At 37.6% G+C, this 13,190-nt stretch overlaps 1 protein-coding gene across 1 annotated transcript in view; it reads left to right on the top strand.

Annotated features, from left to right (window-relative positions):
• Positions 1 to 12,174, top strand: part of LOC146001409 (uncharacterized) — a 57,735-nt gene extending 45,561 nt beyond the window's left edge. Inside the window, exon 5 of the mRNA XM_083138726.1 lies at positions 9,247 to 12,174. Coding sequence (XP_082994852.1) covers positions 9,247 to 10,489 — 1,243 coding nt within the window. The 3' untranslated portion in view covers positions 10,490 to 12,174. The remainder of the gene's footprint in view (positions 1 to 9,246) is intronic.
• The last annotated feature ends 1,016 nt before the right edge of the window (positions 12,175 to 13,190 follow it).

The raw sequence follows: 13,190 nt of genomic DNA, 5'->3' as shown, positions 1-13,190 counted from the left end.
TGCCCAGATCTGTAGTTGAAACATGTCTCTTGCAAATTGTGTTTAAAATTTCAACAGGGAGCAATTTTTGGGCAATTTTGTCAATTTTCAAATTTCAATAACTCAAAAACCGACAACATGAAAAATATTTTTTTTCTATAGTTCAGATGATGAGGAACATGTATACCAAAATTCAGCCAAATCCATGACATCAAAGGTTTATGCACTGGTTGATTTGACATGGAATTGCCATCCTGTATTAACCTTAACAAAAGATAAAAAAAAAAAAGGTAAAGTGTTCCCCTGTGCATTCACCATGCCATGAAGGCGTATAGGGGGTGTGGGGGTAACGCCCCACACTTTCTTGATCCGGTCGTGAGTGGGGGTGATGTGATCAGCATCATGCCCCTGACCGCCTTTACCCCCCAGGGTTTCCCCTAGGTACCTATGTTATTCGACGCTGGGTGGGCGCCGGAGCCACTTTCACCGTTAGAAAAGTTCCCGGATTTGAACCGGCCGGGGATCGAACCCGGGACCTTTAGCATGGTAGTCAGACGCGTTACCGACTGAGCCACCGCGGCCAACTTAACCTTAACTGTCCCCTTAATGCTGCATGGACAATTTTTCGACCAGCATTATGCCGCTGTAATTAGCAAGCAATTTCTCAGAAACTACACATGATAGTTCAGTTCTGTCTTTTTTTATCTTTAGTATACATATGAAGGTTTGACGTACTCGAATTACAAAACAGTACATCCAATGTTACTACTATTAACACACTGTGTGGTATTTTTAGGGGGTGGATGGGGGAATTCCTTCCCCTGAATACTTGCTTGATAAATTTTATCCCTGGGGTGGAATGATGTTTGGGGGGAAACAAGAAATTATTGGCAATTTAGATACTTTTCCCACTTCACCATTCAATTGCAACATTTTCTGTCAGACAACCGGAAGCTCCATTTGGCGAACACAGATGTGGTCTCAAGCGGTGGTCTATTCCTGGAACTGTGAAACAAGTGCCCAGGGTTGAAGATTACCTCCCCTCTTTTCTTTTCTTTGTCCACGGAATTTGGCAGGAAAATGCACATGAAAGTTAAAATTTAGTTGTCACGAAACTCGAACTTGTCACCTCAGAATGCCTCTATTTGTATGAGTGGAACAATAGTACATGAAAATAGCCTACATGGAATTTTTGACACAAACGCAATAGCCGTTTATGAAGCCATGTTTTAAAGAACAGTGTGTTTTTTTAATAATGAGCTAGATTTCTTTGTGAAGCTAGAATGTTAGTGGGAAAAAATGAGCATTACGTATTCCAGACTCGGCTACGATATATCAGGAATCTGCCTTCAAAATGAACAAAATCTGATAAAGGTGGTGGAAGTGAAGGCTATCTTGATCAAAGAATCGGTCTTGAAAATTTGCAAGTGATTCTGCACAAGAAGGAGTAGTAGTCACGTTTTGAGTTTCTTTGTTTGTTGCCAATGAAAGATTTAACAAAAGTAAAATTACGTGGCCATGGATGACTTGATGTATCTAGTGATGAAGTTACATGTACATTATCTTTCATTGTCCACCTAACAAATTTTCAGAATTAACCAGCTAATGGAACTTGTATTAAGCTCCTGTCTCGTGAGAAGCAAGTTAATGAGTAATTTTTATGATTTCGCAAATGTAACAGTAATTTAGCAAAGTAGTCTTGGGTGCCATTTTTACGTGGTAGAAAACTTTTTGATTCTGTCTGCCCCAAAAGTTATGCCCAAGTTTGATTCAGATTCCCACAAGTTAGGTCTCAGACTAGAGTTCTGGGGGTGGGTGTCAAAATCTCACATCAAAAACTAGGCAAAGTCCTGATTAGCTGTTCTGATCATAAAGTGGATTTGGCCATTTCTTTCTGTCAAGATACAAATTTACATCGGCAATTTTTCATCAATTATAAAAAATATATTGTTCAAAGCTTCAGTGACAAAACGAAATGTGGAGAGACCCCATTTACCAATTAAAATTGTCACCTTGTTGTCAAGGGGTCCTGGGTTTGATACCCTGTGGAGGCTCAGAGTGGTTCGGTTTCCACTTTAAAACTGTAGGTCCAGTCCTGATTACCTTTACTGTGCATAAAGGTGGAATTAAAACACCAAATCACCCAACCATATAATATATATATACACAAAATATAAATAAATACATGTGTAATACATATATATATATTACGCAACAATATACAGGGTGTTTTTTAAAGTTCATGTGACGAAATGCCGAAAACAGCACACATTCAAATTTATTCAAGTGCGAAAATTATGTTTACAAGGAAATAGTGGCACAACGGTGTTCCACAAAGAAATGCAGCATGCTCTCTTCAAAAAAGCACATGGCAGATGTGTGAAGTTGATATGCAAGGGATTCCCCAAAGGAAATGAATGGGTCTGTTGAAGTCATGTGGTTAGGAAAGGGTTTAGCAAGATGTGTTATCCACGGAAAGTGATATGTGGAGACTGACAACCAAGAAGAAATCAAATATCCGTAGTGGACATCACGATTACGTAGAAAAACAAAGATGATGGTGGTGGTTCACTAGGTTGCATATATGTCGACATGTTCACTGTGTGCAGAGTGGAGGTGCCGAGGGAACCACACCACACACGAATTTCAAACTGTCTGCCACTAACTTCCACACAGAGATGACAACACTGCATCAACGATTGTCTAGTGCAAGCAAACAACCCTGTGGTGTCTGCTATCTTTGCTGTGGCGACATTAATGCATGCAATGAGATCTTCGGCTGACATGACAGGTGTTTCGTGTACAAGGTGTTTCATCTCTCCCCATAGAAAGAAGTCCAGAGAAGTGATGTCCAGTGATCTTGCTGGCCACGACACAGGCCAACCCCTACCAATACACCGATTGTGGAACAATCCATTGAGGAAATGCACATTTCAGTCGAAATGTGGTGGTGCACCATCGTATTGGAGCCATAGTCCTTGCCTGAGTGCGAAGGGCACGTCCTCCAACAGTTCAGGCAAAACATCACAAAGAAATGCATGATATGTGCCACCACACAGGCAAACAGGGAAAATGTATGGCCCCAATCAAATGGTCATGCACTATCCCACCTCACACATTAATCGCAAACCTGTGCTGATGGTGTGCCACAAGAATTGCATGTGGATTTGCAAAATCCCAAACGTGACTGTTTATACTATTGAGCACACCCATTTTGGTGAACGTGGCTTCTTCGGTCCACAACACCCTGTTCGCAGAATTTGGGATAGTTTCCATCTGATGCAAAAACCATTGGCAAAACACCACACATGGGCCAAAGTTCTCAGGTAAAAGGTCTTGTACGTTTTGGAGTTTGAAAGGGTATATCCCTTCTTCGGACAGGATGCGCCACACATTAACCATTAACATGGGAGGTGTTGTGGGCACTGACTATAGGGTGCGTACTGTTGTTAGGACTATCCCTGACAACATTTAACACCACATCCACAAACTTATCTATGCGCACACTTCGTGGTCTTCCAATTTCTCAAGGGGGTGGTAGCACTGATCCTGTTTCCCGAAGTTGAGTATGCACTCTTTCAAAGAAGGTGGAAAACGTTCTCCATACAAATGCCGTGCTGCATGGCTATTCCTTCCTGTCTTGCCATAAATGAGATGCATGTCTGCCAGGTCCTCTGCAGTGTATGCAGGCATACCTATTGCTGGATATCTGCCGACCCATAGACAATGAACACTAGTGTACTGTACACGATGGGCCATGCCTATCAACAACACCTAGCAGTACCTATTGCGAGGTTTGTTCAATTAGCCAAGTTTCAAGTCCTTCCACTCGTACGTATTCAACCGCAAACGTGTGATGGTAACCTGATGGAAGATAACTACTGTGTTAGCGCCCCTAGTTGGGAAACACCAAAGTGAAAGTCACACTTTGGCTTTTCTTCATGTAGGTACGTACAACTATTGACAACACAACATCAAAACTACTGCTGTTGTTTTTATGTAATTTTGACTTAAATATAAAACAAAAATATCTTAAATATAAAACAAAAATATAAATGTTTAATAGCATTCTTCAAAGTATTTCAAAGCTTTATGGCACTTGACTTGGAAAGGAATGTTGCATTATTTAGAAACTTTGCTATGTTCATCACAAGTTGAAATACGAACAGTTATCATCCATCATTGACACATCCCAGTGTTTTTGATATTAGGTTTACCTTCTTTTAGAGAAGGAGATAGAGAGTGAGAGAGAATGCATTGATGGAAAGGTTCACCCTGTTCCTCAATCAATACATCAATGTTTATAAGGAAATAATCAATTAAACCCTTGGAGAAATGCACTTTTAAACTTGTTTTGCACCATCTTTTTTAAAAGTTCTAAAACATTTCCTGATGGGTTTCTGATTTTTTGTTTCTTCTGTAGGAAGTTTTCTATCATTTCCTTGACAACTAGGCTGACTTAAACCAAGGAAAGGTTTCAACCTGCATGAGCTCATGAATTCGTATTCCATCATAAATACCTGCTGTTATTTTAGTTTCAGTTTTCTGTAGTAACATTCAAAGAATAAAACGAAAGTGCCAACAGTAACTACCTTTATTTAGAGCCAATACAAATTGTTTCAAGAGACCTAGTTTAATATTGAGTGGTAGAAGATGACACTCACCTACACTGGTCCACTAGGGTCTGTGAATGGTCGCAGCTAGATTTTCCAAATTGGACTTCTCAGTCAGGCTAACAGGGTAAACAGATGACTAGGCCCTAAATGGTTCCTGGTGTCGGATTTATACTTATCTTTGTGAAATGATAAGTTTATGAACATTTTTTTCCAATATATGTCTTATTTATTGTCCTTTATGCATGGTTACATCAACACTTATGCACTGGCAATCCTGGATGGAGTTGACAGATTCAGATCTGCATACAAATCTGTAAGGGGCAACCCTTCCAAGATTAATCACTGTTTGATAGTATCCGAAGAACTTGGCTCGTAAGCAGTAGATTTATAAGAAACTAGCCCAAACATAAGCTGATTCGCCCATTTAGGGTACGGGTAGTTCTTCTTACAAGTTTGAACTGTGATACCAGCCTAACGGCAATGAGTAAAAAAGCCAAAAAATACAGAAATCTGGTCCTTTTTATACCGAAGCGATGTTGAAAAAATACCAATGAAACTTTTTCGTAATTTACACATATCCATGGATCTGCATAATTACATCATGTAATTTAGTCTTTTACAATATTTTCATAAAATTATCAAATTTCTAAATTACATACCTTCTTAAAATATTTTTGCAATACCAAAAAATATCGCAAAGTAATTAATTTTGGTATCTAAAAAGACTGCAGATTAATTTGAGAATGTTCGAATTTCATGTGTGGCACAGATAATGTAGTTATGCGCAGATGTTGCTCTGCTGCTTACAAATGGAAGCATGACCAGATTCGACTGGGGCGACACAAGGAAGGTTCTTGTATGTGAAACCATTATCATCCTTCGCTGTTTCCTGTTTTTGGCTGGATCAGGTACAAATCGAGCATCTCCATTTTTTCCTGGTCTTCCACCACTCCTCTCTTTCCATGGTGTTCAAATCTTGTTCTCTTCTCCAAACACTCTCCTCTATCTGCTCTTCCCAACAACACCTTGGTCTTCCCTTTGGCCTTATTCTCACTCCTTGTGGGGGTGTAAGGGGTGCTCCTTCCACGTAGTGCATCCAATAGTCAACCTCACTTCCACATAGTACACCCTTGACTGCAGACTAACGAGGCTCTGGCGACGGGCCCCCATAGCCAGTATAATTTTGTTTGTGTTGTCCTTATTTGTACTTACTTCCTTTACAGCATCAGCTTTTAACGAAAGTCAAAAGATTTTAATATTTTATGATTTTAGTTATGCAACGTTAGAGTTGTTATGTGTAACGATAAGGGGCTGGACCCCGTATAATGTGATGGGTGCAAAATAGCCTTAGTGCTGACGCACCCAAAATTTTAAATTCAAATCAAATCAAATCAAATCACTCCTTATACGTGGTAAGCTCTTACTGGTAGTCTTTCTGCACCCATCTTCTTCATGTGTCCGAACCGTATCATCTGTGCCTGATCTATTCTGTCCTGAAGCTTCACAATCCCCACTGTCTACCGAATCTCCTCATTCCTTATTCTATCCCTTGTAGTCTTCCCCAATATGCTCCTTAAGTATTTCATCTCCTCTGCCTGCGTATTTCTTACAATATGTAATTATTAGCACATAGTATGTGTTGTATATTACCTTCTTGCATTTCATAGGTACATTCCTGTTCCATATTAATCTTTGAATGCTTTGATATAGTCCACCACCTACTGCATAATGTTCAATATCCTTAGGTCAAAATCACCAGGTTATCTTTACAAAAAAAATGTATTTAGAGATGCAGTGCATTCACACTACACCAGAGGTCGACGTAAACTCGACATCCCCTGCCACTCTGTCGTCAGCTTCAATGGCTCTTTCTCTCTCTGGTCCACTACTATTTGGAATGCCTTACCAGGCGATATTTAGTCTGCTACCTCAATCAAACACTTAAATGAAAAAATTATACCATATTTACTGAAAAAATAATGAATAAATCATTCCTCATATGTGTAATCCCTCAAAACATCCATACACTTTCCTGACATCACAAATAATGCATATTGTTTACACATTTCTTTACTTTTAGATACAATTTTGAATTATGTGTGTCTGTGTAAGTGTGTGTGTGTGTGTGTGAGAGAGAGAGAGAGAGAGAGAATTTATATGTGTGCTTTTTTTCATGTATTTCATTTGTTCTAAACCATTTTGTTTCATAATTATCATATAACCCTCCTTTGTAATACCTTGTCCTGACTGAGGTGGTAGAGCAGCTATAGGCTGAACCTTGCTCAGTAGAAAATGAAAAGGCCATTTTATTCTATTCTTCCTCAACTCCTTTCTCTAGTAGAGCCTTCCAAATTTTAATGTTGTAGATACTTTTAGAAGGTTCAAGTCTGAGTTGCATAAATTGTTGAGGCTGTTTTAAGTCTTCAAGTTCACAAATAGATTGGATGTCCATGGCTAATGCCTGTGTTACATCATCTTCCATGCTGGAGAAGCTTGGATTGGTCTTTCTAGAAGCAATGGGCAGTTGTCCACAGGGTTTGCCATTTTGCCTGGGTTCCATTTTTTTAGGTTATGTTCATTTCATGTCAAGTTATGAAGACCATGTCACCACCTGACATGGATCTTCATGAAATTCTATACACTTAGGTAAGAAACCATATCTATTTCACTTCTACGATTCATTTAGTTTTGCATTTACATAAGGTAACATTTTCAGGAATACTTGTATGTGTCATTTCTGACCTTTCTCTGCTGGAGTGAGGTGTAGTAATGAAAGAAAAAAATATATTGCATTACATATCATTGATATTTCTTTTTGTTTTTGCAAAATAATCAATGTGTGCAAATTTAAAACAAAAAAAAAAAGGTTTCTTACTGTTGTGATAAATAATTTTGCACAAGCAATGGCAGTGTTTTGAACCTCTCTATATTTATTTTCCATTAACCCTCCATTAGGCACATGTGTGGGTGACCAGTGTATCATTGTGAGATTGCAACACTGAACATCAGTGCTTTTGTGTAGCTGAACATTCTTTGTCTTCATTCTAAGCTTAGCTGTATGGTTCTGTTGCACTTCTAAGCAACATAATATTAACAAGTTAATGCCAGTCACATGCTTGGATAACAGTTGGCACTCAGGAATCTAAATACATAACAAGGAAAATAACAAATCCTCAAAAGACAAAACACACATGGATGCCACCGAATCTGGGGAGGCTTGAAGCTCAGGTAGAAAACACATTTTACATCAAAATCGCAAAAATTAGGTCAATAAAACCTCGATGGGGCCTAAAATCACAATATTTTCTCAACATAAAAGCTGGAAAAGGTTATTTTGCTGATAAAATAACCTGAAAATCCCGATAATAAGGATTTCAGAGGAGGGAGAAAACATGCCCTGGCCTGATTTCTGCCAAACTAAGAATGAGATAAGCACAGTGGTATCCCCATCGCCTTGTAATCAAGGGGTCCCAGGTTAGATACTCGTTGGAGGCGCATAGTGGTTCGGATTCCTCTTTAAAACTGTAGGTCCAGTTTCGATTATCCGTACTGTGCATAAAGTGGACTTAAAACACCAAATCAATCAATCAATAAGAATGAGATAAATGTTCCCTAGGAGACAAATACCAATGACTTTTGTTTGTTGTAAACTTACTGCCCTACAGTATATGAAGAACTTATAATGGGGGCTCACTGTTCATCCTGTGTTCATATTTTTTTAATTTATTGTCTTTTTACTGCTGCCTTTAGATTATCATAACAGTAACCATGAATTATGATTGGATGAAATTGATAGATTTCCACACAAGGAGTACCCATGCACTTACTACGACTAGAAAGATCCCTCGAAGTTCCGTGGCAAGATCAAAGTCACTCGCTTAGCGCTGCCAGTCACCATTGATTAGCAAGTAAGCTTAATAATACTTTTTTGTAAACATGCAATATTTCTTTTTTATTTATGCAGAACATAATTACCATGTATGTGCCAAATAAATCAGAACTATTCACAAACCGACATGGGTCAGATGCAGCTTTGAAAAAGAGAAACCCTCCACCATTTGATTTGAGAGGCAACCCTGAATAATTTTCTCATGTTAAATTATGTCAGAAATGTTTCTTTTAAATTATTTACTTGATATTAAAATACTGGAAATATTCACTTGGTTTAATTCTGATTTCTGAAAAGCCCCTCATAGAAGCAAAACAAAAACCAGGTAAGAAATCAGAAAATACAAACAGTTTTCAGTCAGCAAAAGCCACGTACACGAGAGTAATTATCAGATAATCTAGGTACCACCCTGTCATTTTCATGACCACTATCCATATTGAACAAGAAGTTGAAGATATTATTAATAAAATACTAATATTGCCTTCTACTGACAGAACACTTTTCTTTTGGAAAATATAGTAGATAATTAATTATATCTCAATACTTGAAATTATTTTGTGTTTTGCAGATTACATTTTTACTTAAGAATAATTGTTGATAGTTCTGTATTGTGTCGTAGTTGATATTACGCAATATTTATTGTGAAAAGGATGGAATGTTATGTATATCAGGGAATGTTACGTAAATCTGAGTGAAAGTACTTCATCTTTTCTGAAACATCCTGTTGATAAATTGCCTTTAATGATGTATATCTTCTTCTAGGTTACCACTGCATTACACATCGATTAGAGGCTACTTTCAACATGAATACATGCATAGTGATATGTATTCAGAAAAGTCTTTTTTTTGTTCATCTTGCAACAAATCATTTCCTCGGAAAGAAGCTCTTAGAAGACATTCAAGAATTCATACTGGAGAGAAGCCCTATTCATGTTTAAAGTGTAACAAATCATTTGCACAGAATAATTATCTTAGAAAGCATTTAAAAATTCATACTAATCTCTATGTGTGTTCAACGTGTAACAAGTCATTTGTAGAAATGAGAACCCTTACAAGGCATTCAAGAATTCATACTGGAGAAAAGCCCCATACATGTTCAAAGTGTAACAAATCATTTGCACAGATGGAAGATCTTACAAGACATTTAAGTATTCATTGTGAAGGGAAAACTTTTCTGTGTCCAACATGCAACAAATCATTTAAAAACTTACAGTATCTTAAAGCACATTCAAAAATTCATAGTGTTGAGAAGCCTTTCAAGTGTGTAACATGTAACAAATCTTTTGCACGGAAGGACGATCTTAGAGGACATTCAAAAGTTCATGGTGTTGAGAAGCCTTTCAAGTGTGTAACATGTAACAAATCTTTTGCACGGAAGGACACTCTTAAAGCACATTCAGAAATTCATAGTGTTGAGAAGCCTTTCAAGTGTGCAACATGTAAAAGATCTTTTGCACGGAAGTACGAGCTTAAAGTGCATTCAAAAATTCATATTGAAGAGGAACACTTTCTTTGTTCACAGTGTAACAAATCATTTGCACGAAAGCATAATCTGATACAACATTTAAGAATTCATACTGGGGAGAAGCCCCATGTGTGTTCAAAGTGTAACAAATCATTTGCAGAGAAGGGTAATCTTAAAGCACATTTAAGAATTCACAGTGGTGAGAAGCCATATTTGTGTTCAACATGTAACAAATCATTTGTAAATCAAAAAGCTCGTGCAGCACATATAAGAACTCACACTGGAGAGAAGCCCTATGTGTGTGCAAAGTGTAATAAAGCATTTGCAGAGAAGTCTTATCTCACAATACATATAAGAATTCATACTGGTGAGAAGCCATATGTGTGTTCAATGTGTAACAAATCATTTACATCCAAGAAACATCTTGTAAGACATTCAAGAATTCATAGTGAAGGGAAACCTTTTCTGTGTTCAACATGCGGCAAGTCATTTCAAGGGTTGAGATATCTTAAAGAACATTCCAAAATCCATTATACGTGAAAGCCTTTTGTGTGTTCAACATGTAAGAAATCTTTTACACAGAAGTATGCCCTTAGAAGATATTCAAGAATTCATAGTGAAGATATACGTACTGTTTGTGTGTTTAAAATGAATCAAATCCAATTATGTAGATATTTGGTGTATTTTTCTGATCATTCACAAGTTCATAGTTTTGAAAAGCCTTTTCTGTATTTAACATGTAACAAATCATCTGCACAGAAGGTAGATATTAGAAGGGATTTAAGAATTAACCCCTTTGTGTGTTCCAGATATAATAGAGGAATTTCATATAAAATGTTCTCGTAAAACATTCAAGAAATGGCCACGGTGGCTCAGTAGGTAACGCGTCTGACTACCATGCTCAAGGTCCCGGGTTCGATCCCCGGCCAGTTCAAATCCAGGTACTTTTCTAATGTTGGAAGTGGCCCCGGCATCCACCCAGCGTCGAATGACATGGGTACCTGGGAGAAATCCTGGAAAACCTTTAATAGGAAGGGGATTTACTTGATATTAGGCATATTGAGTTATAAGAACCTTGTACAAAGCATATTTTGCAACTAGTGTGTGTCTTTTGAATTGTATAATAATTTGCTGAACCCTGTTTTATAGATTCGCACAATTTGGAATTATAGTTGTGATGAATGACCAGAGGTGGAAGAGAACATGAAATGTTCCTTGAAAGTCAGGGAAATACACTGAGAGGTGATTACAGAAAAGCTACAGCACATGTTAGTCATGTAATGAGAGACATTTATCATCTGGAGCTGGTAGTTGCTGACCTCCACATTAAAATCATTTCTCCGTTCGCAAGAATGTGATTTTTTTTAGTTAGTTTATTATGTTTTAACAGTGTTTAGATAGTAGTTCAGGGTGGCTAGTCACTGGAAATTATGCATGAATTATTGGCTCCGGGAATTCTGCGTGAATTCTACTTGAATTTTTCTTTGTATATATGAGTGAGCGTAATCCGGTCGAGAAGACCTACTATAACGGCTGGGGATACGTCGGGCTGACCCCCCAACTATTCCAATACTGGTTGAAGATCTCCACGCTTAGAGGTGACGAAGGAAAGCGTGGGAGGGAGATCGGCAGTCGGTAGGTATGCCTAGGCCCTTCATGGGCTGTTGCGCAACGGATTATTATTATTATTATATATGAAAAATTGCTATTTTTATTACTTCCAATTCCATTGAATGTATACATATTTATTAATGCCCTGAGGCAAGTTTTTCACAGTTTCTTTTATTTTTATCGAGGAAGGAAAATAAACAAAAGCTGCATGGAAAATAAAACAGAATTATCTAAGTCTGCTTTGTTAGTGTGCTTCGCAGAACAATTTATCAGGCTGAGGATTATTTCAAGTACTACATCCCATAACATTTGTGTCTTGTGTTTGTAGATGTATTTCTAGTCTGAGTATGCGAAATGGCAAATGTAAACTCTGCACATATATACCATTCAATTGAATTGAATTAGAATTTTTCGACACATTGGAATCGCACAGATCCTTTATTATGTTAATATATTTGTGTGGTTGGTGAGAAGTGTTGATATGTAAGGTTGAAATAAAGAAAACATCTGCTTGTACCCTTGAAAGTTCGCCTTGAAAACCGTGAATCATACTTGAATTTTATCATGTGCTTAGAGTGGCCACCCTGCAGTTGTTCATTTTGAAACTTATAATAGGTTTCCTTTTCTTTGAAATTTGCAAATTGTAGAAGCATGCACACAAATCCATGACAAATGGAATTGGTATTATAAGATATTTTGCATAATTTTTTTATAATTTGTGGACCAGTTCGATCCATTTGTACTAAAAGTCACAGAGAATGGTGGCATATAAACTTACCTGAGAGGAAATGTTCACGGCACACTCTGTAATGATGTATGTTTACAGCCAAGTTGTTTGTCATCTGCAAAGAAATTCTCATCCCGTAGCTTTCGTTACACCTTCGCCAACGGTATGTTTGTTAGTACTGTGTAAAATGTCGATAACATTGCATAAAATTAATGACAATGTCGTGCCATCTGGAAATAGCAGTAATTTTTCATATGTTTAAAATCTTTGCCTCCCTGATGGTGCAGTGGTAGCATCTTCGCCTTGTAATCAAGGGGTCCCGGGTTCAATATCTGGTGGAGGCACATAGTGGTTCGGATCCCACTTTAAACTGTAGGTCCAGTCCCGATTAGCCTTACTGTGCATAAAATTGACTTAAAACACCAAATCAATCAATCAATCAATCTTCGTGCAGTCGACAGAGAAAGATATGTAGAAAAGGCGAAGTTTTGTGGTGTAGATCCTTATGAACTGGACGATAACAAAAGTAAAAGGAGCCTAAACCTTTGGCCAGCTGTAGTTCATGTGTGTTTATTTACTTGACCCATCTACCTGGAATCAATTCTTTTCGTATTTATTAGTGGTTAGGATTCTGCTTGAAATAATTACATCCAGGACAGATTAACTGTAAATTCCAGCCTGAGCATGGATGTTTGTAAGTTTCTTTTTCTTTATCAGTTTCAACATATTCAGCCTCATCTCTACGATTAGCCAAATCTGGCATAAAAACAAAGTAAATTAAACCAATCAATCAATCAATTTGGGATACTTTGATAGCAGTGTTTTTTTTTCTGACAGTTCGCAAAGTCTACTACCAGCACATTTTCTCATGGATCGAATAATAACAGTTTGCATTAATGAACG

The sequence above is a fragment of the Lepisma saccharinum genome, chromosome 17 (assembly GCF_977018435.1).
Source record: "Lepisma saccharinum chromosome 17, izLepSacc3.1, whole genome shotgun sequence".
NCBI classification, from domain to species: domain Eukaryota; kingdom Metazoa; phylum Arthropoda; class Insecta; order Zygentoma; family Lepismatidae; genus Lepisma; species Lepisma saccharinum.
Note: the sequence above shows the minus strand (reverse complement) of the source record. Positions and strands in the feature narration are given on the sequence as shown.